Source organism: Brachycentrus maculatus, unplaced genomic scaffold (assembly GCF_059751285.1).
Source record: "Brachycentrus maculatus isolate JH-2025_06_01 unplaced genomic scaffold, ASM5975128v1 h1tg000431l, whole genome shotgun sequence".
In the NCBI taxonomy this organism is placed as follows: Eukaryota; Metazoa; Arthropoda; class Insecta; order Trichoptera; family Brachycentridae; genus Brachycentrus; species Brachycentrus maculatus.
This window is the reverse complement of record NW_028281179.1, coordinates 154,808-181,736: the sequence shown is the minus strand read 5'-3', so window position 1 is coordinate 181,736 and position 26,929 is coordinate 154,808. Positions and strand designations below refer to the sequence as shown.

The following is a 26,929-nucleotide window of genomic DNA, read 5'->3' as shown; positions in this document are numbered from 1 at the left end:
ATCGAATGAGTGAATCAAGAACAGTTAAACAAATTTTAGATGCAAATGGTTGGTAATTAATGCAGAGAATGCTCGAGGAAATCTTGTCATGATCAATCAATTTGAATACTTGGTACAACATTTTGAGATTGTCCAAATACTTTTTCACAAAAACTGGATTATCTCCAATTACAGGATTTATTTTCATATTATTTTTTGACATCTCATCAAAGATGAAGAAGAATATGTATGTCTGGGCATTTACGGGGGTGACGACCGTCATAGGCTGGTTTAAATGATCACTTTACACACGTGTAACATTCACCAATTTTACCCATTATTGACAAGCGCTATATATATATATATATATATATATGTATATATATATATATATATTTATATATATATATATATATATATATATATATATATATATATATATATATATATATATATATATGTATATATATATATATATATATATATATATATATATATAAATATATATATATATATATATATATATATATATATATATATATATATATATATATATATATATGTATATATATATATATATATATATATATATATATATATATATATATATATAAATATATATATATATATAAACCAATTTAGATGCCTCTAGTGAAGTTCTAGTGATTCAAGAACAATGTTTCAAAATTGGTTCATTTACATAGATTTTCGAAGAATTTGAGTAGTGTGGTTGTCAATAATGGGTAAAATTGGTGAATGTTACACGTGTGTAAAGTGATCATTTAAACCAGCCTATGACTGTCGTCAGCCCCGTAAACGCCCAGACCTCCATATTCTTCTTCATCTTTGATGAGATGTCAAAGAAGAATATAAATACTGGGTTATTTAAGTGGTCTGGTCAGGAAGACATATTGGCGGGTATGTACGAGGAGATGCATCAATGCGGAAGAGGCGAAGATTGTTGTGCAAATACAGGTTGGTGTGGTGTTCTTTTCTCTCTGCCTATCTCTGCGGAGAAATGGCTGGATGGTTAGTTATTAAGTTAGTTCGGGCTATATATTAACTGCTTTTCTGAGTACTGTATTGTTTATATAGCGTTCTTTTATATAAAATGAATGTATTTTATTATTGTAGCAATATGTGTTTTCATTTACTTTTGTATACAACTTCCTGAATTGTGAAAAAAAACTGTAATGATAACGATTTTTATTTTCTGAGAAATATGTTTTTGCACACATCAAATGAGAAGTTTTTATACCATAGGCGTGTCGCCATTCTAAAAGTACTACACAACATCGTAGTTGATACGATCAAACACATTTAACCAACATACACATAAATAAAAGCAACATACACACACATGGAGTGACTTTTTTTGCATCAAATTTTCAATGTGTGCTCCGCGGAGTCCTGGGGCTTCTCAAGGCCTTTGCGAGAGTTCCACCGCGCCTCTCACGCCCGACATTAAACAGCCGATTTAACTGATTGCGACCTCTCAGAAAATGTGTGGCAAAACGATGTGTGATAGATGTTCAAATGGTGATTTAAGGAAAAATGCAAGGCTGAGTTAAGCATTATCAATAAAAAAAATTATGTGTTTGAAATGGTTTGGGTATAAGAAATGAGAAACAGATTTATGAGGCAAATATGGTTAGAAAACTTGAAAGGCATGATCAAGTATATATATTTGAATGTTGTAATGTCTAGTATCGGAATAATGTATAAGGAGATGCATGAATATGGAGCAGGCGAAAATTGGTAGCAAATACAGATTGGTGTGGCGTTATATTCTCTCTACCTACCCCTGTGGAGTAGCGGTATGATGGATTGTTTTATTTTTATGTTTTTAGTTTTTACTTCTCACACGGACGTTTTGCAACCATTACAGGAGCCATTTTCAGATATATTTTTTACTCTAAATTGTCTTATTCAATTTTTCAGGCAACACTTACTTCCAAGCCACGGGAGTTTGTCCAGGAATGCAGGAGGTTGAAGGTGTGTTATTCCCACAGTCTGCCTTCTGTGGGGACCTCCGACGACCTTGTTTGATAGGGTGGATGTGCAGCGAAGCCTTAAACCTCCAGGTTGGAACAGGACTCTCTCAGCCACTAATTTGAGCCCCTGAGATCTTCTCACTAGGCCCAGTTTGTCAGGAGAACTTGACCAGAATCCTTCCAAGTTTAAGAAGGACGCCTGTGGAAAAAATACAAAAATTAAGATGACATAACAATATAAAAAATAAATTGAACCAAAATAATTATTTCATTATTTTCTTACCTCAATTTCGTTGACGTACCACGTGATCTCGGCAGGTGGAAGGGAGTCATCTGAGGTACAATTAACTCTAATTTCATCCCCTAAGTAGTACCGTGGAAGCAACCCTTCTATCTTGGGGTCTCTCCTAGGAAGAGCTAAAAAAAAACATTTTTTCATTTAATTAAACTCCTTTCATTTACAAAGTGTTTCCTTTAAATGTAAAACATGAAGACGAATCACATTTTAATAAAAACAATATTGAGCTCTAGGCATTGAAAGGGCCACGAAGAGCCATTGACTAATTTAATTGCACTGAGTAATGGGCAGAATGGTTAAACAGTCTTTAAAGTGATCACTTAAGTCAACATCCTAACGATAGATCGATAGCCTTGTGCATTCCCATATTCAAAATTCCAAGATTGCCATTCCAATCAGATTTTTATCTAAAGCCTATGTTACGATTTAGGTTCTAAATAAAGGGTAACAATAAACATTATACATAGGTTCGAAATTTGAGTAGTGTGGTCGTCAGTCATGGGTAGAAATGATGAATGTTAATATAACTAGCCTATGACAGATCGTCAGATTTGTAAATACCAAGACCTCATAAAACCTTGAAATAAAATAAATAATGTTTCTGGAAAAATAAATATTTTTATCGCTATTTTCTCTGTTGCATAAAAATCTTTTTACTGCTAATTCGACTAATTTGCGCGAAACCTTAAATAATTGATTTCCATTTAGGGGTTTTTTGTCATTCGACGCGAAATCAAGATTTTTTTGCCTTTCCGTTTCGTTTCATAATTTTTCCGTAATTACATTCCATTTCGTTGGATTTTCGTCGCGTTAAGCAAGCCAGTGAATTGAAAAACATCAAAAGCTTACTAAATGTATAGTATTTAGTTCTTTGAAGGCCCATTGAAATAAACTTTCCAACACCGGGGAATTATTCGTTTTGCAAAGCACTCCTCTTTCGATTCCAAATATTTAAGCCCGAAACAATGTGGGGAAGCGAAAATCCGATGCACAGCCACCGTCGAATGATTTTCACGGAACATTGGACAATCTACCACTCCACATAGAACCGGATCGGCGATTGAAGCCTGACGAAATGATCATGCACAACTGCCGAATTACCTATTGAATGCTTGATTGGCAGCCAATGGTGAAGCACGATGCTCAGCATTCATGTTCTCCTGATACAATTACCACAAAAAACATTGGTTTAATTTCATCATTTATTGATTTGGCACTAGGTTTGTGGAATAACAGAAAGAAAACCCTTATCCGTACCCCAATGGTGCATAGGGCACTGCGTCATATAAACGCAGTGTTATCTTGTTCGTTTACACATGAAGGAAAGGTGATCAGCCCTGCGCTTCAGGTACCAGACCAGGATAATATTTAATAAATATCACAGTGAAAAAATCACTTGTATTTATTTGATCTCCCCTGGGAATCGAACCCGGGACCTCCAGAACGGTAACCGAGCGTGCTGACCATTACACTACGGAGGCAGAATAACAGGATGATTGAAATAAAATAAATAAAACACTTTAATTAAATTCAAATTCTAAAAAAATATATAAATAATATGCTCCGTAGTGTAGTGGTCAGCGCATTTGGCAAACATGCAGGAGGTCTCGGGTCTCGATTCCCAGGGGAGTTAAAATAAATATGTGATTTTTACTCTCATATTTATTTAATATCACCTGGACTGGTACAAGATGCGCAGGGCAAGGAGAAGAACGGGAAATAAAAGAAGAAATATATGATCGACAGTTAGGGTTTCAATGATAAATATTAATCATTCAGGCGTTTCTTAAAAGTCATCAAAGATGTTGCATTTTTTTACAAAAAGAAGTAATTCATTCCTTAGTCTGGTCTCTTTGACAGAAAAAAATTGCCAAAAAATAATGTCATTAATGTTAAATCTAAGTTTTACTTTGTAAATGCCATAACAAAGTTTGTTAAATAATTTACATATAATCAAAAAATTTTGAAACGATAAAATTCATAAGTGGAATAATTGTTTATTTTCAAGTCCTCTTAAAATCGGATGTTTTTCAGAATATTTTAAGGGTAATTTATACAATGCTTTAAGTACAGGCTCAGGTACTAAACTTAATACAAATATTTGAAATAATCCCTATTTAAGGGATTAAAATTGAATTTGTGTATTTACTTTTACGAGAGAACGTCCCGGGAATATTTGAATTTGTAATAAAATAAACAAAAGCGAAATGTAATCAGGGCTTGAATCTCACTCCGGCCCGTAAAGTCAATGGTCCGCAAGACAATCTAGCCGGCTTTTTCATTTAAAAACAAATAAAGGACAAAGGAGGGACATTAAGTAGTGGATTGATGAAACAGGGGAGATTTTATTAAGTAGCTCCGGATATAGAAGAAAATAAGGGTCGGGAAAGAACTCAATAAGGTAGAAGGTATATTTAAATGAATTCTAAAGAACTGTTCCGGATTGTATTCAAATTCTCGTATTGATGAAAAAATGGACTAGTTATTTTTTTAAATGCTGGCAATTTTTTTTCATGATATGTATTTTTACGTATCTTTTTTTTTTTTTTAATTAAACACTTGAATATACCACTTAATGAGTTTTATATATATATACGACTAGTTTCGAAAACTTACAGATTTATCTTTCATCTTCTGGTCAAAATTAAAACACTTAAAATTAGTTTTAATTTTTACCAGAAGATGAAAACATCGAAAGTCGAAAGTTTTCGAAACTAGTCGTTTATATAAATAAAACTCATCATGTGGTATATTCAAGCGTATTAATTTTTACTAAAAAATAATCAACAAGTCATTCCACAAAGTTAATGCCGAATCAATAATTAATAAATATTAACGTCACTTGTAGGAAGTATGCATTAAATTATAGCACATACTAATATAATGCTAACATTTAAGCAATAAAATCTGACCGAGAACAGTTTTTGATTTGAGTTTTACTTGGTAAATCCCACAATTTATTAAAATCTAATATTATTACACGTATTTTAATGCATTTATAATAATCAAACACAGTACGCAAAAGGTGTTTGATAATGATATTGAATGCATCGAAACATGTGTCTAAAAGGATATTAAGGAAAAGTGGATTTACCAACAAAAAGTTAATTAAAAATGGATAGATACTACTACAAAGTGACTACCAAATTAATTAATGAAAAAAAAACTTTATCTTTCTGTAGCATTCTTATTGGATTTACGATTGTTTACTCTGTACTTACTGAATTCAATCTATAAAGAGTATGCATATGAATATGTATGTAAAACACATATTGAATATGGCGTGAGAAAATTTGAGTCTGAAAATTCCGTACAATATCAGGCAACTGGCACACAATATACCCCTAAAGCCTCCATAAATTAGTCCCCTGGATAGGGAGAAGAATTCCCATTCACGTGACAGCGCGTAAAATCTACCTGTAGCTTATTCTGATAAGCGGGTTATAAACAACCCCTATTTTACGAAAACAAATATTGATTTTGGTGATCTTAAGTAATGTTTCAAATATTTAGCACAAAAATAATCAAAAATGTTATCATAAAATAATTACATACGGTTATAAATAAAATAAAAAATAAAATAAATAGTCAAATTTAAAAAGCATAAAAATCGCGATTTCAAGCGTATCCTGAAATAATTCGGGAAGAATCTTGCATACATATAAGGGTCTTTGCTAAACTAAAACGCTTACTCAAATCAACCATAGATCCTGCTAAGAATTGTTAGTGAAAGAACGTATAAATTTTATGATATAAATATTACTTTAATAATTTGGGTAGTGTGTTGCCAATCATGGTTAAATTGGTGAAAGTTATACTTGTATCAAGTGATGACTTAAACCAGCTTGTGATCGGTCGTAAATGCTGTAAATAGCCAATCTTCCATATCCTTCTTATCAACATATCGCTCACTCCTTTCAACAACGTCATAAATAAATAAAAATAAAAAAATTCAGGAGATCGTTTTTAATGTTTTAAAAAATGATAAAATGTATTAAAAGTAAATATCAAGCTATGTATTGAACTTTTTACTGTGCAACAGAACTTTTTAGGTAAAACCTTAATGTTTTTCTTCATTTCAAAATATGAAGTAAATTTAAAAGAATAATTGAACAGTACCTAAAATGCAAAAACAACACTTTCTGCCCTATAGCGGGTAAATATTAAGTTAAAAATATGCCGCTTTTGTTGAGATATATGTAGTACATTTTCTGGGCATTCCAAAAACATACACAACTGAATATTGTCAATTTTTTTATATATGACGTTGTTGAAAGGAGGGTAAGAATATGGAACTCTGGACATTTGCATCGCTTATGACCTTACGTTTTCTGATTTAAGTGATCACTCAATACACTCTTTAACCTTTACCATTCTACCTTTGATTGGTAACCGTATTTTTTTAATTTTCGTAAATATTTTTTTATGCTATATTTGAAAAGATAAACTGCATGTTGTTTCGTCGGCGACATCTATTGCTTAAAATTCACAGGTTGCTAACCCTGTTAATGCCCAGATAAGTATATTCCAACTTTTTTTGCCACAGTGTGCATAAGAAGTATGATTACTAATTAATAGAAAAAACTGTAATCTCTTTAAAGTCGATATAAAAATCTATTTCATTAATTGATTCGACAGTCACATTGTGGTAATATTTTTGCATTTTGAATTTAAATTACACTTGGTAAATACCACCATTTCTTTAAATCAATTTCGACGTGCATTTTGATGCATTCTGCATATTTTTTTTAATGCCGATTTTTGAAATTAATGCGGATTGCATCGAAATGCATGTCAATTTTTTTTAAAAGAAAAAGTAGTATTTACCATGTAAAATTCGTCCGCTTCCGTAGTGTAATGGTCAGCACGCTCGGCTACCGTTCTGGAGGTCCCGGGTTCGATTCCCAGGGAGAGTCAAATAAATATGTGTTTTTTTCACTGTAATATTTATTTAATATTACCCTGGACTGGTACCTGAAGCGGAAGGCTGATCACCTTTCCTTCGTGTGTAAACGATCAAGATAACACTATGTTCATATGAAGCAGTGCCTTATGCACTATTGGGGTGCGGATGAGGGTTTTATTATTATTATTATTACCATTTAAAATTGAAATTTAATTGAAAATGACAAACTAATTTGATCATTACTGTATTATTATTACTGTAGTTGACTTTTTTTTAATTCGTGTTTTACTTAGTAAATACCACTATTTCTTAAAATCTACTGTGACACGTGTTTCGATGCATTCCGAATCATTTTCAAACACCGTATGAAAGTGATGCGGAATGCATCGAAATACGCGCAACAGTAGATTTTAAGAAAAAGTGATATTTACTTAGTTAAACATTAATTAAAAATGGATAGATTTTACCAAAAAGTGACTGCCGAATCAATTAGTGTTTTTTTTATTATCACTGTTGTTATTTATTTGATAACCATACTATCAGAATAGGATCAAATGAAAACATACCACGGTAAAAATGGTGGTAGAATCTTGCGTGAGAAAGAAGGACGTTCGTAACTGTGTGAGTTATTTATTACGAACTGAATTATACGTACATTATTAAACATAACACATTTACCACGATACAAGCAAATCCCCCCATGTAACGTAACACTTAATGTGTGCGATATCTCAGTTCCGTTTACTCTCAGATAAGCCGTAAGTAAAATCTCAAGCGCCCTCCGTATTCCGTATATCCTGGATTTGAATAAACAATACATGTAAGATACTGTAACACTTACGCATTGCTCTAAATAGGGGTGGCCAACGTGTTTAACATTTATTATTATTTAAAATTTACTTGGTAAATACCGATGTCCCGAGTTCTCGATTTCCAGGGGGGTGGGCAAATAAATATAAGTAATTTTTTTCCTCTAATATTTATTCAATTTTCCCCTTCACTGGTACCTGAAGCAGAAGGCTGATCACCTTTCCTTTGTGTGTTTACGATCAAGATCAACACTTTGTTTTAATGATGCAACTATGCACCATCGGTTGCGTATAAAGGTTCGATTGAATGAATGAAATATCAATTTAAAAAAAGTATATTTAGACACGTGTTTCGATGCATTTAGTTTCACTATCAAATGATGTATTTATGAAAAAAAATCATTTCGAACTGTGTTCAATCAATTACAAAATAAAACACATCTACTTATTTACATATTTATATATACGGCATGAAAACTGGATATTTTTCCTATTTTTACCCTCATCTGCACCCAATAGTGCAAAGAGCACTGCATCTTAAAGACACAGTATTACCTCGACCATTGATCGCATTAAGGCAATAAATAAATAAAATCTCTTAATTTAGGCTCTTTAATTTAGACTGTTAAGTCTAAATTAATCCGGTGTTTCAAAATGACGCGAAATGTATTGAAATACGTATTATGTTATGTGTGATTATATATGACAGTATGAAGGCTGTCTGGAGATCGGATTTATACTCGGTGAAGACCAAATGTCGCCTGTACAATGCCTGTACAATGCCAACATGGCACCTTACAAGGGCCCAGAGCAGCCGTGTACTGAGCTTTGAGAATAGCTGTCTGCGGAGAATCTTAGGCACGCGGTGGTTTGGCTTTGTGAGGAATGAAGAGATAAGGCGTAGGATGTAGCAAATCTTGGTCACAACTGTCGTCAAGAAAAGGCGATTCAGTTGGCTTGGCCATGTACTTCGCATTTCTCCCGAGAGCCTACATCTAGCTTGCCTCTTTTACAAGGCATCAGGTTCACGTCGCCCAGAACGACCACTGTTGACAATTCGTCGGCAGTTTTTGCTAGAACTTCGGGACGCGGATCTGCTTTGGGAGGATGCAAAGGAGCTGGCAGCCGACAAAAAAGCCTGATGACAGTTTGTGGACTCCATATGCACCTAGAGAGCAGATATGGTTTATTAATATAATATATGATGTGACGAAAAAGTGAAAAATCTAAATTAAAAATTCATATTTTGAAGGTTCAAACTGATCACCTTATCATCATAAATTTTGAAATAATACTTACTTTTATTGATCTGATACAGTTACAAGAATAATTATGAATCGTTTAAAGTTATTTATCAGTAAAATTCAATACAATTTATTTTAATTTTATCTTATGAAAAATAAATTTATTTTCTTAGATGGAAACAATCGGCCGAAATTTGTTTCGTGATCAACCTGTTGCCAATGTCTGGTAAAACCTACTCGTAGTTTTACTTACACACGAATCAACCAGAATTAAAAACATCGTTAGTATGCAATTAATAATGAATTAAGGAGTCCTCAATTTTGATTGCATATTAAATATTTACGGGAAATTACTGCAAAAAACTTGGCAAGGAAATCAAGGTTTTGAGTCAGGTACTAAAATATAACTTTATTTTCTGATCTGTTTACTTGCCAAATATATATCATAATGCATTGAAATCATCTATAATTAAAAAATTTTAATTAAAAAAAAACTTCTCACAATCTCATATACATGTATGTATGTTTTTTAATTTCCCTTGTTATTTCAAAGCTTTTCAAATAAGTTATAAGTTATAAGTACAAAAGTAATAAGCCCGTAATATATAATAACATTATATGATATTTTTGGAAAGGAATAAAATATATACTTATTTTGAAGTTAAAAGGGCTTTCTATTTATTTTTAGTGTACCTCTGTAGTGTAGTGGTCAGTGCATTTTACTGCCGTGCTGGAGGTCCCGTGTTCGATTCCCAGGCTGGTCAAAAAATTATGTGTGATTTTCACTTCCATATTTATTTAATATCACCCTGGGCTTGTACAAAAAGTGCAGGGCTGAGCACCTTGCCTTCATACAATTAGCAATCAAGGCAACATTGCTTCTATACGATGCAGTACCCTTTGCACCATTGGGTGGGGGTAAGGTTTGAAAATCAATTATATATCATATGAATAACTGTCCGCCTCCGTATTGTAATGGTCAGCACGCTCGGCTACCGTACTGGAGGTCCCGGGTTCGATTCCCAGTGGAGGTCAAATAAATTTAGGTGATTTTTTCACTCTTATATTTACTCAATATTACCTTGGACTGGTACCGGAAGCGGAGGGCTGATCACCTTCCCTTCATGTGTTAACGATCAAGATAAATCTGCGTTTATATGATGCAGTGCCCTATGCACCATTGGGGTGCCGATAAGGGTTTGAATAAAATGAATAACTGATTTCGCTACAATATAAAAAAACAAAACAAACAAACTTGATTTGTTCTCGAATTTAAGTAGCAATATTTACTGACTTAAATCAAATTAAAAAATAAACCGTCAAATTCTGATCACCTTCCCTTCGTGTGTTAACGATCAAGATAACACTGCGTTTATATGATACAGTGCCCTATGCACCATTGGGGTGCGGATAAGGGTTTGATTGAAATGAATAACTGATTGTGCTACAATATTAAAAAAAAAAAAAACAAAAACAAAACAAACAAACTTGATTCATTATTGAATTTAGTAAGTAGCAATATTTAGTAACTAAAATAAATTTAAAAATATACTGTCAAATACTTTGATAAAATAAAATACGAAAATAAAAATAAAGACAAATAATAACGATGGCAAATAGTGAGTACCTACACAAAAGGATTTTTCTTACCGGCGATTGTCATATTTGAGCTTTTGTGGACTATCCTAAACGTAGGAGCTTCGGTGGAGACTTCACATCGGTAGAGACCCGCGGAGCGAGGCGCCAGGGCAGTCAGCTCCAGGTCACAGTTGACCTGCGAACAGCGAGGGCTGCGGGCGAGGCGAACCCCCGCCACGGGGAAGTTCAGACCAGCTGGCTGTGAAAAAAAATAATACAAATACAAAAATATATTTTCAATAAAATTAAGCACTTGAATATACCACTTTAATGAGTTTTATTTAAATTTACGACTAGTTTCGAAAACATCTGTCGTTTTCGAAACTAGTCGTAAATATAAATAAAACTCATTAAAGTGGTATATTCAGGTGTTAAATTTTAATAAAATAATCATGTCATTCCACAAAGTTAATGCCGAATCAATAAATAATATTTTTTTTTATTTTTTTATTTCATTTGGAAATTTAACAGATCGGTTTCATAAATAAAATATAATGAGCAAAATTTTGCATATTGCTCACTCCTTTCAAGAATTTGATAAATCAAAAAACTTCATTTTTCAGGATAACGCTTTTAAAGTTTAAAAATATAATACAATTCTTTAAAAATAAATACTTAGCCACTTATTGAACTATTTACTGTGCAACAGATCTTTTTAGGTTAAGCCCGAAGGTTTTTTTTCCATTTGAAAAATAACTAGTTTATTTATTAAAAATAATGAAACAACACCTTTTCTTCAAAATGCAAAAACAACACTTTCTGCCCTGTAACGGGTAAATATTAAGTTTCGAATATGCCTCTTTTGCTGGGATGTAGTACATTTTCTGGGCATCCCGAAAACATGCACAACTGAAAGTTGACGATTTTTGATTAATGACGTTCTTGAAAGGAGTTAGCGATGTTTTATTAAATATAAATACCTGAAAGAGAGGTGGGGGGGAGGAAAAGGGGAAAAGGGAAAGATCAAAACTCAAGTCCAAGACAAATTATGTGAAAATTGGGACACACTACGATATAAATATTGACTTACTATGTACGCGATCGCAGTGCTGACAATGCTGAGTAGAATATATCAAAATTCCCATATTCATCGCTGACCAATTTTGATGAACGACAAATATAGGAACTTTACTTAGAGTTTTTTTCTACTCGTGAAAAGCGCTAGCGTGTTAATTTTCCTGGTGATCCGACCGAGGACTCTAAAACTTATGTATTTATGAGTTTTAAAATACATAAAAGAAGATCACATATGCTGACCAGTAAGTAACACACAATTCAAGGCAAATAGCACTTATGTCGAAATTTAAATGAAGGGGGTTTGTTGACAGACATATGTATTAATTAAAGCGGAGAGAGCTAATAGTCTGGTCGCAGAACATGTAATGTAGGATATACTAGCAGACAGGTCATGATAAGTAAGCGCCTTGGCAGCCGGGTCACGAGTCAAGGTAAGTTTGGTATTTCGCCAGTCAAGTCATAGGTTGAGGTAAGATGGGTATTTTGCCAGTCAAGTAATAAATCAAGGTACGTTAGGAATTTCCCCAGTCAAGGCATAGGCCAGGATAAGTTGGATATTCCACCAGTCAAGACATAGGTCAAAGTATCCAGGCCGGTAAAAAAGTCTCAGATTTAGTCAAATAGCGAGCACCATTTAGGTCATAAATCAAAGCTAGGAGCTGAGTCACTAAAGACATGAGTTAGACCATTAAGAAGTAAGTAAAGTGTTTACCTTTAATCTGATTAATAAAAACACTCTGGAAATAAAATATAAGCGATGAGAAATAAAATATATCTGCTTCAACAATAAATTACATCGACCTTTTAGATACAGTCTGCCAAAGGGTGATTTTTTACCCAATCAAATAACATGGCTGATGAAGTGGAACGTCAATACAGAAAGTATCTACCACTAAATATAAGATTGATTTATCTGTGTTCCCGAAAGGGATTTTTCCCCTCAATTACATTACGGAACGAAGCGAAAGGACAAACACAAGAATTGGTTGACAATCCCGAAATAAACTATCATAAAATGATTTCACTCAATTTTACTGATTAAGTTGAACCAGTCTTTCAACGAATCTGTGAGCATTAGTCGATGTAATTTAATATTGCGTATAACATAAATATAGGGTTCCCGGTGTATTCAGAAATATTAATTTGGGGTTTTCTATTTAATATATTATATGAAGGTATAAACTACTCTGATACCTAAAATTAATTAAATTGCTTTAGAGTTAGTTACAATAAGGATAAACGATAAATCAAAATTACACAAGTAATGAAAGTAAAATTTAACAATTACAACATTTTGAGTAGGTCCAAATACTTGTTCACAAAATCTGGATTATCTCCAATTACAGGAGTAATTTTCATATTATTTTTTGACATCTCTTCAAAGATGAAGAAGATGTGTGTGATTATAATCCAGGATTCGGACCTCACATATTAATAAAAGAGTTTCTGCTCAATAAAAAGCCTATTTTCATCTCACCAATAGATGTCTCTAGTGATTTTCTAGTGATTCAAGAATAATGTTTCAAAATTGGTTCAAATATATAGAGCTTCCAAGAATTTGAGTAGTGTGGTTGTCAATAATGGGTAGAATTGGTGAATGTTACACGTGTGTAAAGTGATCACTTAAACCAGCCTATGACGGTCGTCAGCCCCGTAAATGCCCAGACTTCCATATTCTTCTTCATCTTTGATGATATGTCAAAAAGTAGATTTAAAATTCATGCAACATATTTGAAAACAGGTTTTAAAATGATAATAATTATCATTTGGTATGGTAAGTATGTTTTGGAGGTACGGAAAAATTTAATCAGCATTTTAGACTGAATACAGTCAAAATGCGATCTTTTGTATGAATGTGCGTAAAATCGATGTATGATAGATGTTCGAATGGTAAAATGAGGAAAAAATGGAATGTTGAGATAAGCATTATCTATAAAATAAAGAAAGGTGTGTTGAGATAATTTGGATTTGTGGAAATAATGAGCGAAGAAAGAACAGTTTAACAAATTTAAACAGACGAATGTAGTTGGATATAGGAGCAGAGAAAGATCGAAGAAAGCTTGGTATGAAATGTTTGCGAGTGATTTGGTCGGGAGTCGGAATAATCGGGAGATGCATATGTCTAAGAGGCGAGGAATGTTTGCAAATACGAAGATGATTTATTTTTTCTGTTAGTGAAGCGGAGTGGTGGTTGCGTTGTTAAAATAAATGAGTTAATACTAACTCTTTCCCCAGGCATATATCTGAAGATCTCTGCTTCATCTTTGAACCACTTCGCAGAATATAAGCGATCAGTGCCCATATTGTATCTGCAGCTCAAGGTGGCATTCTCCCGAGGGTCTGCAAGGAGTGGAACCACTAGTTCCACTATCTCGTGACCACCACTAGGACCTAAAATAAGATAAAATTAACAATAGAGTTACTGGCATGCTAAAAAAATTAAACAAGTATCAAAAGATATTATGTATGGAATATACAGCAGGACCTCTATAATCCAAATGCCGAAAATTTACCCTCTGTTCAGACTAGTGGAGCTTTTGGATTACAGTACAAATAATGTTTAGGCTATTGTTATAAAATAAAACAATTTTGTGTTATTCAACTTTTTGAAAGAAATCATATATTTTAGTGGGTTGAGATTTATTTAATGACAAGTAAAAAGCTTTGTCTCGCAATTTACGCAAAAGCATATTCTCTAGCACATGAATATCCACGTGGTCAGCCCATTCTAGGCATGAGTGGGCGTTCGGATTACAGAGGTGTTCGAATTAGCGGGGGTTCATATTAAAGAGGTCCTGCTTTATTGTATATGTTAAGTCGAGAAATTACCATACTCTATCGAATTTCAACACTGTAAGAGTACTTTTATGTTGTGTACTCCTTTCGAACGAGAAACATCAATAAGGAAAAAATATGTATTCAGAAGAAAAAAAATCCTTTAAAAAATGAATTTATAAGTTTCATTATTATGCATTATGCATATCAAAATAAGAAAAATAATACAATATTTATTTATGAAAATTCTGGATAGCATTTTCAAAACTAAAATTTACTAGTAATTTACGTAATTCACTCTTTTGTAGCAGAAGTAAAGTTCTTGTTCTCTCATTTAAAATTGAAAAAAGAAGCAAACAAACAAACAAAATGAATGGTTTTCAGCAATGGAACCTGTCAGGGTTTGAATACTTGTTGTAAACGGAATAGAGAAAATTCACAATATTTCAAACTTGAGCTTTTTTAAGTATTGTATTTCAACCCTTGATTGCTAAGCGTTCGTCGAATGACGAACGTTCGTATCTATTTTTCCCTAAAAATAAATTGGTTAATGATCTAAACGTCCCATAGCACAATGTTTCATTTATTAATCTACCAAGACGATTGCTATTAACCTACTCAATCCAAATAGAAAGATTTTAAATACTCTTAAAACAATTTTTCACTCCATAAATATTTAATCGATTTAATTCATATTTTTGTAATCTTAATAATAAAATTTTAAAATAATTCGGCATGTTTTGTTTTAAAATATTCAAAACATGTGTTCTCCAATTTGATGTTTAATAATTATTCTCTCGATCTACGATGAAACCCATGGATATATCAATCCAATGGTCGAATATATTGTGGTGGTTTGGGTAGCAATCGGGTACAATAGCAGTCAGACTGGGTCCTTCAGAGTTACCTTGAAGGGTGATACGTGGTAGTTTGTCTTCTGACATTCTGTTTATATGTTCATTCCAGTATCGCCTTAGTTGTCATCCCCACCTTACGATATCCTCCGTCTTACACATGCTCCGGTTGTCGGTATTTCTTACTCGGTCTCGCAATGTGTTTCCGGTTATGGATCGGAGAGTCTTCATCTCGGAGGTTCGAAGTCGAGATTTTGTTCTGGAAGTATCTGCTCTTGCCTCAATCCCATAAGTGGCTGTTGGGCAAACACATGTTTTGTATATTTTCATTTTACTTTCTATTCTTATGTGTTTGTTCCTCCACGTGAGTTTCTGAGGCGTCTGGATATAACTGCAGCCTTGTTTATTTCTTACTTTGTGGCTACTAATGTCAACTCCAAGATACTTGAATTTCATCACCTGTTCAACGGTTCTGTTGTTTACAACTAATTTGCATCTAACTGGACTCTTTAAAATCCTTTAGTTTTAATTATATTATTAATAAACAGTTAAGCAAGTACGACTGTTATTGCCAAGCAATCTTCTGATTCCTAGAGCGATGTATTCAAGCATCATCATAAAACATCATCAGCTCAATATTAATCTACATCCAATGGTGCATACAGCACTCAATTGTACAGACGTAGTGTTATTTTAATCGTTGACTGCATGAAGGCAAAGTAAAATAATAATAAAATAGTATTAACAAACATGAGAGTGAAAATTTGGGATCGAACCCGGGATCTCCAGCAGCGAATCGCGCTTTTCATTTTACTGAGGGCAAATAAAATACCAAAATATAAAATATATTTTTTATTTACTTTTTTGTTATTATGAGCATGTGCTCCTAAAACAGTCACCTCTGGTGTATACTAGAGGTGACTGTTTAAAAAATAAGTTTAGTTATATGTAAAAAAAAATAAGTTATCTGTAAAAAATAAGTTTAGTTGACTGTTTTGTAAAATAAGTTTAGTTATCTAGGGTTAATTGATTAATGGAAAACTTGGTTAAAAATTAATAAAAGTTCTGATGTATTAAAAAAAATCATGGCCACTTAACTGCTTTGTGAAAATGCGACCTTTATTAAGCTCATTTTATGGAAAAATGAAAGCGTCAGTCATTGTGTGTGGGAAATAGGTTTTTGTTCAGTTCAGAGGGCTTAGCGCGGTAAAAGGAATATTTTTTACAAGAACACAGAAACAAAGGAAGATATCGCGGATAAAGGTTTTTGTGCTAAGGTTTCTGATAAAGTAGCCCCAAATTAGCGAAATGTATTGTTTTCGTAAGCTTACGTTTTTTAAATGAATTCTTACCAAAAAGGTACTAATATTTTAAATTGCAAAATGAAGGGTAGATTTTTTTATTATAATTCTATATAAATGTAAATTTTACTTTTTCAAAATTGTTTTATGTGAAAACGGGCATATTTGTATCTATCTGCGTATATAAATAGAATATTATCAGTATTGTATGATATCTCTCACTCTTTCACCAACGTCAAATATCAAAAAATCGTTTTTAAAAAGATCGTTTATAAAGTTTAAAAATATTGTAATTAAAAAAATATATATTAAGCCACTTATTGAACTTTTTACTGTGCAACAGATCTTTTTAGGTTAAACCTGAATGTTTTTTCTTAATTTAAAAAATATTTAGGATATGAAAAAAAAAACAATACCTTTTATTCAAAATGTATAAACAACACTTTCTGACCTGTTTTGCTGGGATATTGTACATTTTCTGGGCATTTCAAAAACATGCACTACTGAAAATACACAATTTTTGACATATGACTTGAAAGGAGTGAGCGATATGCTATAATTCCATACATTTGGGTTGGAACCAGGACTTCTTTGCGAACTGAAAGTTTAGCTTTCGCCGAAAGGTTTTTTCGCTTATATCTTAAATCTCAAAAGAACATTCAGAATATAAGGTTTTTGTTTTATATTTAGATTAGTCACTTTTAGATGGTTTAAACACGTTAAACGAGTGATTGGTGAATATACGGTAAAATCATTATTCGAGTCGAATGTAGATGGAAAAAAACGAAGAAGAAGGCCGAACAAAACTTGCCATAATCTATTTATTGACTTTGCGTTTAATTTGTAGAACTCCATTTTAATTTATGTATTAATTTTAAATCAAACACAGATTTTTTGAGTCTACTAAGTTGTATTTTATTAACAAAAAACACATAAAAAATTTATATATATATTTTTTTTATGTGTTTTTTGTTAATAAAATACAACTTAGTAGACTCAAAAAATCTGTGTTTGATTTAAAATTAATACTTGCCATAATCAACTAAATTTTATACTTGAAAGTAGACAAGTCGAAAATTGGAACAATTGGTGGGTGTGTAGTAAGAAATGCGTGAATGTGGAAGAGGAGAAGATTATTTGCAAAAATAGAAAGGTGTGGCACTCATACACTCCATTTCTCTTTCCGGTGTGCTAGTTAATTTATGTAATTGGTCGATGGGTTTTGCAAATGTAATTGTACTTTATAAAATTTGTTATAATATTTTTATAACTAATATACGGTTGAATTATTGAATTTTTATTTGAAAACAATAACACATCCATATTAATCGATTAAAGTAACGTAAAAACGGTCGTAGTGTCGGATTGTGGTCCCGTGGTTAGTGTCACAGACTCTTTTGTCAGAGTTTCTAGGTTCGAAGCCACTCTACCATAATTTGATACCTATTTTTAATAATGAGCCGCTTAGAAATAGTATGAAAAGTGTTTTTGTAAAAAATAAAAACGCAAATATTTATCTTTTAAATAAAAAAAATAAAAAAGGAAAACTAATAAAAATATAACATTTGAATAATTTAATATAAGTACGATACTTCGTGGAAAATGGTAGTTTTTTACGTTTAGTCAGCACACGTTTAGCTGTGTCACATATGTTGGGTACGTAGTTTAAGGCAGGAACCGCAGGTTTTATGTGTTTATTAGAACCTTAAAAGGGTGGCCGCGTGGATCGGCAGCAAGGTTAACATCGAATGACTAACTTATCCATTTATCCCCATCTACCTTCATCATCCCCATCTCTACCCGCTTTAAACAGAATTCCACTGGGATGACAGTGCCTTGGTGGAAATCAGAAAGCCCTTATTCGTGTAGGAATATATGAGCTTAAAGCTTATTTAAAGATTCTCTTTACGTTGAATTTGAAATCTGAAAAGTTATCAAGAAATGTGAGATTAAAAATCCGATTTGAGGACTTTAATCTCACATTTATATGTTTATTTCGACATTCTCCATCAATTTTCTTTTGATAACTTTCTCAAAGCATTTAACATTTTTGAAACATGTAAGAAAACATTTTATTAAAATATTTATATGGAGGAAAATAATGGACTGTAAAAACTTTCGAAAGGCAAATAATTGACGCCTTTAAAATGTTGATTTGCAGACTGGTCTTCTAAATTTAAGGAAGAGTTAATTGTAGATACAGTCTTTCCTCCGTCTAATTGAGACGAATCCTTTGACGTTTCGCCAGAAAAAATGATGAAATCCTTAAAAAGTTAGGAGTCATTTGAGGGGAAGGGGGTAGTAGAAGACGAGGAAGTTCAACTTCTAGATGCCAAATTAAATATTTTATGTACGTTTCTCCAACCCTTATCCCGACTTCTCATTTCACCATGAATATTTCGATGTTTCAGGTTTAGTACATGTACATCCTTGAAGATGCCAAGGTTCTTGTAGAAACCGATTGGAGAAAAGTAACAAATATAAACGTGATAAAAGATGGCGTTTTGGTTTAATTTTTTTCTATATAATGTGCAACATAGTATATCCAAAAAAATTCACTTAAAAAAAATATTGTCCGTTGCAATTCGAATGATAAAATAGTTTTCATTTCGTAATTTCGTATTCTTATTCTGTGTTTTCTAATGAATACACAATTCGTGAACAAAAATTTGGACAAACTAGTAATATTTTGGAATTTTCTTGGGTTGGATTTACAAAAGTTAACCCAATACTATAATCTTACTTTCAAACGAAATACCAAATGAAATTATGTAAATTTTGATCTTTAAACACTACGTTACATTTATGGATCCCATTCACGGTACAACATACAATTGCTTATTGCCGCACATTGAATTTTCACCGCCGAAATACGCGTAATTAGCCCATTCCCGACGCATTTTATTGCCGTGCGGCACAAAATGCGCAGTAAATCGCGCAGTGAATTGGCTCCTTAGCACTATTGTCTCCCTAACTGCTCGTCAACGCTATAAAGTGCTGATTTGTGCTTACAATAATAGGTGCGGCACTTTTCCCAGTGGTCGTATTTGTTTTTGAACCAGTCCGTTTACTTTTCTCACAAAGCTAACAAAACACGGGATACAATCCATTATTCATTTGGAAAAAGGGACCGCCCTTAAATATTTTATCTCTTTTTCTATCAAGTAATGCTTGAGGGGTCGAAGAAAAGAATTTTTCAAACACGGCCTGAAAAATAAATGTTTTAAGAAAAAATATTTCAGATAAGGAAAGCTTTTAAGGGTGGCTTAGATGCGTTGGTGCATGAAACGTGATATGTATAATAATAAATTGAGTATGAGCCTTATCTTGCTGGGACCAAAGAGTTGTTTTAAGCGTTACAAATTTTCATTTTAGACTGGAGCCGTAAATCACGGAAAAAAACTTAATTCCTTAATACACGGTGGTTAGACTAGGCATAAACCCAACGAAATTTATACTTTAAAAAAGACTTACGTTTAATCAAATTAAACACGTTATGTTACAACTGTGATTTGTTATATTGATTAATGAGATATTCGACACTGAAATATTAGTTGAATATTTGAAAATGAATATTTGATAATTAAAAAACATATCTTATAATAAGAAAAATACACACCTGTTAAATTTATGATATACAGTCGTCATATAGTATAATGGTTTAAGTTTTCTGATGAAAAACAATTTAAAAAAAAACACCTGTAAAAATATATATAAATACATTTTATATTCATACAACCAGTAATTATGGTAAAAGCTATTCATCAGCACACTAAGAGGTAAAAATATAAATAAATATACTGATTTGACATATTTTTTTGGAAAAACAACGTTAAATGTAAAAAAAAACACACACACAAACTGATACATATTTTCACCTGTTGATAAGAACATATGTCGAGAATGTAAACTAATTTAAATGTGTTTTCATTCAAGAACTCAAAAAGTTGACTCATATAAGTGATTTTAAGACCACTTTTTCAAGTCAAGAAGTTAAATATTTACTCATAATCATCGTATTTATTATTTCAAATATAACCTCGATTTGGTAACCACTTAAACAAAGTGGGATTTAGAAAGTTTTTTTTGAATAAAGATTAAAATACAAATTTTTACCACTTAGCGACTGGAGAATCAATTGATAAACCCATTCATAAACGATTTTTTTTCCAAGGTTTCGTAAATTTTAACAAACATGGTAATATCACAAAGAACATCCAAAGCAAATAAATATTTTACAACAAAAAATAATGTTTTTATACAAGTAGGCAACCCTCAGCAAAATTTATGAATATGTATTTCCCCAGGTTTTTCAGTTTTTCTGGCACTAAATTATATCAGACTGAAGGCATACGTATGCGAAATTGTGGACAAAATTTATTTGCCCGTAAAAAAGTTTATTTTTATTTGCCCAAATGGAAGGGTATGAATGTCATTGTTGGCATTGTAAAGTAATGTAAACACCGTTATTATTTAAAAGCCTATTTATTTCGACATTGTGAAAGGGTTTTACATATTTTTAAAATAAAAATGGTAGCTAAATGTGCACCGTGAACCAATTGATCAAACCCAATAGTAAAATTTGCTGGAAATGAAAAATTAAATGGAGATAAAAATTATTAGGAATAATTTAATAAAAATAATTATTGAGCGTAATATTAATTTTTTCCGATACCCTTTATTGTAACCTAAAATAAAATATTTACCAACACACAGTCCATGTCTTTGTGGGATCTTTTTTGTATTTACGTAATGGAATATTTTTGATCTTGGAATTATATACTTTTGTGAAATATATTTTTTTTAATGATTTAAAAAAAATTGGGTTTATGAATTTTTTAATACATTATACATATCCTGAATCTAAATTTAAGTAATTATGTTTAACTAACTAACTAACTGACCATCACCCGTAGAAGAGAGAGAGAAAATATAACCCCAAACTACTCTGTCTTTGCAAACACTATTCGCCTCTTCCACATTCATACATCTCCTCATACATACCTGCCAATTATTTCAACTCTTTAACCTGACTCTTTCTTTTTTCCACTATTCAAACATCTATGGTACATCGTTTTACCGTACATACAGTCTGAGGGAATAATTATGTGTTATTGATAAAGCCCACGTAAATTCTTAGGTACATAGCTCATCACATAAATATTTATATGTTATCAGCTGACATAAAAATAAAAAATAAGAATTTCGAAATATAAAATAAGGATACGCAGTATAAAAAGAGTTTCAATCTTTTCTGGGATAAGTTTTATGGATTCCGGAAATACGTGTTTGCTGATCATATTTTTGTACCAATAAATTTTACGACATTTTATTATGACCATATTAAACTTATGAGTTACTCAAAAAATACATGACGATGCAGTTTTTGAGATTTTCGTGAAATAAAGTATGTAAGGGTTCATTTACTACTACTACTACCATCACGCCGTTTCTCCGCAGGGGTAGGCAGAGAGGATGGAACGCCATACTCTTCTGTCCTTACAAACACTCCTCGCCTCCTTCACATCCATACATCTAGTCATACATGCCCTCCGATTACACAGACTTTTGACACCGCCAGATGTTAGGTTGTGATTGATCTGATCGTGCCAAGTCTTTTTCGGTCGTCCTCGTTCTGTTTTCCCTCTCACATTCGCCACATATATTTTCTTAGTCATTCTCTCATTTACTTGTCTTTGAAAAAGCGTTCAAATTGTATTAATGATATTCTGAAATTATTTATTAAACTTTCTCTTGATTAAAAATATTAACAATAAAAAAACAGCTGTTTTTTTTCGACGAATTAATTTTATTTTTTGATGTAAATATTAAAATACCCTGAACTAATTGTTGATAAATATCTTGTCAAATAATAAGTAAAAAAATAACAATATATTTCCTGTCTCGTAAAATATTTTTTGTTAAACTAAAATGTCCGCCTTCGAAGTGTAATGGTATTCACGCTTGACTACGTTACTGGAGGTCCCGGGTTCGATTCCCAGGGGAGGTCAAGTAAATAAAAGTGATTTTTCACTTTAATATTTATTTTATTACCCTTGACTAGTACCTGAAGCGGGAGGCTTATCACCTTTCCTTCATATGTTAACGATCAAGATAACACTGCGTTTATATGATGCAGTGGTATTTGCACACTCGGGTGCGGATAAGGGTTGGATGAAGAAGAATCTTTAAAATTATACTGAGAAATAATTAAACATGTTACAAATATATTTGTAGGAACAGAAGAGAAAATTAGGATTTAAAATGTATAAGCTATGGTATTTTACACTGTACCTAATATGAATGACATGTTTCGAAAAACAGTTAATCGTATTTGAAGATCCATTATTAGGTAGGTAATCTCATCGAAAAAAGTGACATCTCACGCTAGGGGTTGTTATCTAAACAGGCTGCCGAGGAAAGTGTTTTCACCCCCCTGAGTTATAAAAAAAACAGCTGTCTACAAAGATGAGGGATGAGCAAGAAGTGATCTATTTTAAGGGGTGAGAAAAATGAGGCGTGATAAATATGAACAAGGTTTTCTCTCCCCACCCTTACGAATATGTATTTTTTATCATTGTTTTCGGATAATCGCTGGATTAAAAATTAAGATAAAATAAAAATAATTAAAAAAATACATGCGCACATTCATATAATTCTATATATCTGCTATACACCCTGTGCGTAAATATATGTGTAAAAAAATAAATAAAATGAAATAAAGAATTTGACTATTAACAGAAAATTAACATTTGATTATGTAAAAAGTAAACATGTAGGTCTTTTTAAGTCCTATCCTTTAAAATTAATATTTGACATGAGATAAAGAAGGTTTTTCACTGAGCAGAAATTCTTTCATTTGTACGTGAGGTTCGAATCCCGGATTATAATCACATAAGTACATGAGAAAATATCAATTTCATTTTTCATAAGCTTTAATTTTTTAAGTTAAAATATAAACCGCAAATATTAAATATTTTTTATCATAAATACAAAACTTGCCCACATTATGGACATGACGCCCAAATTCAAATCCTTTTAATGGGGTGGAATATTTTTACAGAATTTTACCATCGGCGAACTTTTTAATTACTTGAAATTATATTAATGTCCTTTTTACGGTTCTTGTGATAATATCCAGGATACTGAAGTTGTCGGGACTCGTTTTACGATTCAGTAAATACACTCCAGAGAGCTGGAAGCGATTAGCGAGCGAGTCTCTTGGGGTAGAATGGGGGGATGGGGTTAAGATGCAGGAAGACTGCACTCAATTAATTGGAAGATCATCATTCTTTCTAATTGCAACTTGACAACACTGGGGCATGTGAGTTTATTTATTATACGCTTATTTCTTTGAGTTTATTGGTTAAGGTTTAAATTATAATTTTTGAGTAAACTTATGGAGGCTTGAAATAATTTTTTAAAATTCTTTTAACATATCTGGGTTTGTCTACGTAGAAGTTATTTATATTTACATACGTCTTAACATACGTGATGAAAAATATGGTAGTTTGGGTATTTACAAAGGCTTTATCCTGTTTGATATTAATTTAGTTCAATTATATAATTTGTTTTAATTAATTTGTTTTTAAAAAAAATGTGTAAATTTAACTAATTTTCTTGACATTTATACTTTCAATCTTAAAATTAATAACGCAGTTCTCTCCAGTAAAGAGACTGACCTCTTATCCTCGGAGAGAGACTTAAAACTTATTTTTTATGTTTATTAGTAAAACAATTAATTTTTATGTATAAATGGATATGTTTTTTTTCTTTTTTAGATTAATTTAATTTTTTTATAGCATTTTACTCTCTTCAATTTTTTTAATGTCTGTAAGAAGGTTGTAAATCATATTTTCAGGCATCTCCTTGCATGTCAAATAATTTGGGAAGAATCTTACAAACGTTATATGTAGGTCTATAAAAATAAATAAAAATAAATCTTTCTCAGTTCAACCATAGACGGTGACGAGAATTTGCATACGAAAAAATCAATAAATTAAAAACTTCAAAAAATTGATAAGTGCAGTTGTCAATCATGGGCGGTATTGTGAAAGTTACACAGAAATTAAGTGATCACTAATACCAGCCAATGACAGGTCGTAAGCTCTGTTAATTGCTAATTACCATATTCTTTCTATTCACCTTTGCTAAGACGTCAGAACTGATTTCGATTTTATTTGAAGTCACATCGATTTTTTGAATTTTTGAATTGATGATTTCAAAACAAATAAAACAATAACGCAGTTGTAAACTTCGTTTATTTAAATCAATTGTCGAAACTATTTGTTAAAATGGAACAAAATATTTTTTTTTTAAAGTGATACAGAGTATGAAAAAAGAACAATCAAGGCATATAAGATATATTGACTTGTTAAAAATGACTAACTGCATTGATGTTTATTTTCTTGCCAAGCAAAAATGACTTAAATGGCCGTCCTAAACATTTTACGTTTTGTTAGTTGGTCACCTTCTCCTGTACGACTACAATATTTTTGATTAATGGTAGAATTCTTAGCAAATCAAAAAAAAATTGTGCCAATTTTTCGTGAAATTGTGAAATGAAATGAATTTATTTAATTTCACTCTTGTAAATAATACATAGTTAAAGAATACAGTTTTTCAAAAGTAGTAAACGCAAATAAATATTTCATTAATATGACTTTAAACAAGAATTCATTTAAAAATATCAATCTTTAAAAAAAAAAATATATTCTTAAATAAAAAAAGGAAATTATAAAATTAATGTAAATTATTTTAATTTGTAACTACTTTTAATTACTAATTTTGAATAAATACCTCGTCTTTTTCAAGGATGGATATATGGTTTATTAAAAAAGACATTTTTCAAAAGCAGAATGATTGTACCAAAATTAAAAGTAGTAAAAAAAACCGTATTCAAATAATTTTGTTATTTTTATAATATTTTTAAAATACGCTACAAAGTATCAGCAACAACAAAAAAAAAGATTTTTTTTTCAATTATAAGATCCTTTTGATTTGAAGCATATAAAAATTACTTTATAAAATAAAACAGCTTTGTTTTTACCACTTTTTAAGTTAATAAAATGTGCCACAAAGTATCTGCGAAAAACGTTCAAAAAATATAAATATTACGCTTAACATTCCCGTAACGCTATCTCAAAACTTTGAATTTCGATTTGTCATAGTCTAAAAGTGGGAATCCGATGTTCTTAAAAATATGTTGACTTAACGGCAAATTAATTTCAAGTTGCACTTTGTGGTGAAATACTAAACAATGCCATAATATTTTAAACATGACACTCTAAAATGAATAATCTGTTCGTTCTACAACAATAAATTTCGTAATAGATTTATATTATTCACTGACACTTCGTGATGGAATTGCATTTTTAATATTTTATTAGATTAAAACCAATATTTTTAGCTTTTCCACTTTATTTTTATTTGACCAGCGACCGAGTTTCGTCGTTACCGACATCATCAGACTGGTCTGATGATGTCGGTAACGACGAAACCCGGTCGCTGGTCAAATAAAAATAAAGTGGAAAAGCTAAAAATATTGGTTTTAATCTAATAATATATTAATAAATTTCGTATTGTTTGATAAATAATAAATTGTTAATTGTCATAGTCAAAGAATAACAAATTCATGAATAGATTTTATCTATGGAAAATAAAATTTATTGAGTGTACGGAGAGTATATTTCATGTTTTTAAAATGCACTTTTATAAGGTGCATTCAACTTTTTTTTAAAGTTTCTTGTTGTTGTAAAGTACTCACCAAGTTCTAAAATCATCGCCGCAGTAAACAAAATCCAAAACGTGGTTAAAGAAATCATTGTTCTAAACAATCACAGAAAACATCGCACTTAAATAACTTATTGTTTCTGTCCAATAATAATAAAATAAAATATATTTATATTAAAGAAAACAAACACGAAAAACAAATAACAATTAAAATTTAAACATCATATAAAAACTTCACAAATATTTTTTATATGTTCACTTCATATGTTCCTGCATTGGAGCATTCAAAAAAGTTTTTACTTTTACGATGCATTTACGCAAACAAAGAGATATCGTACGTATGTGGGCGTGCCTTATCAAACTTTCACATATGTCCGCGCGC

The 26,929-nt window shown here is 31.5% G+C and overlaps 1 protein-coding gene across 1 annotated transcript; it reads right to left on the bottom strand.

Annotated features, from left to right (window-relative positions):
• Positions 1–1,931: 1,931 nt before the first annotated feature.
• Positions 1,932–26,929, bottom strand: LOC148302625 (uncharacterized; the record flags this gene model as incomplete). The annotated part of the gene is made up of 5 exons (XM_088271326.1): positions 26,582–26,929; positions 14,110–14,276; positions 10,881–11,067; positions 2,257–2,390; positions 1,932–2,172 (listed from the first exon to the last, which is right to left on the bottom strand). Coding segments are annotated over exons 1-5 (787 nt in total), but the record flags the coding sequence as incomplete, so codon positions are not given.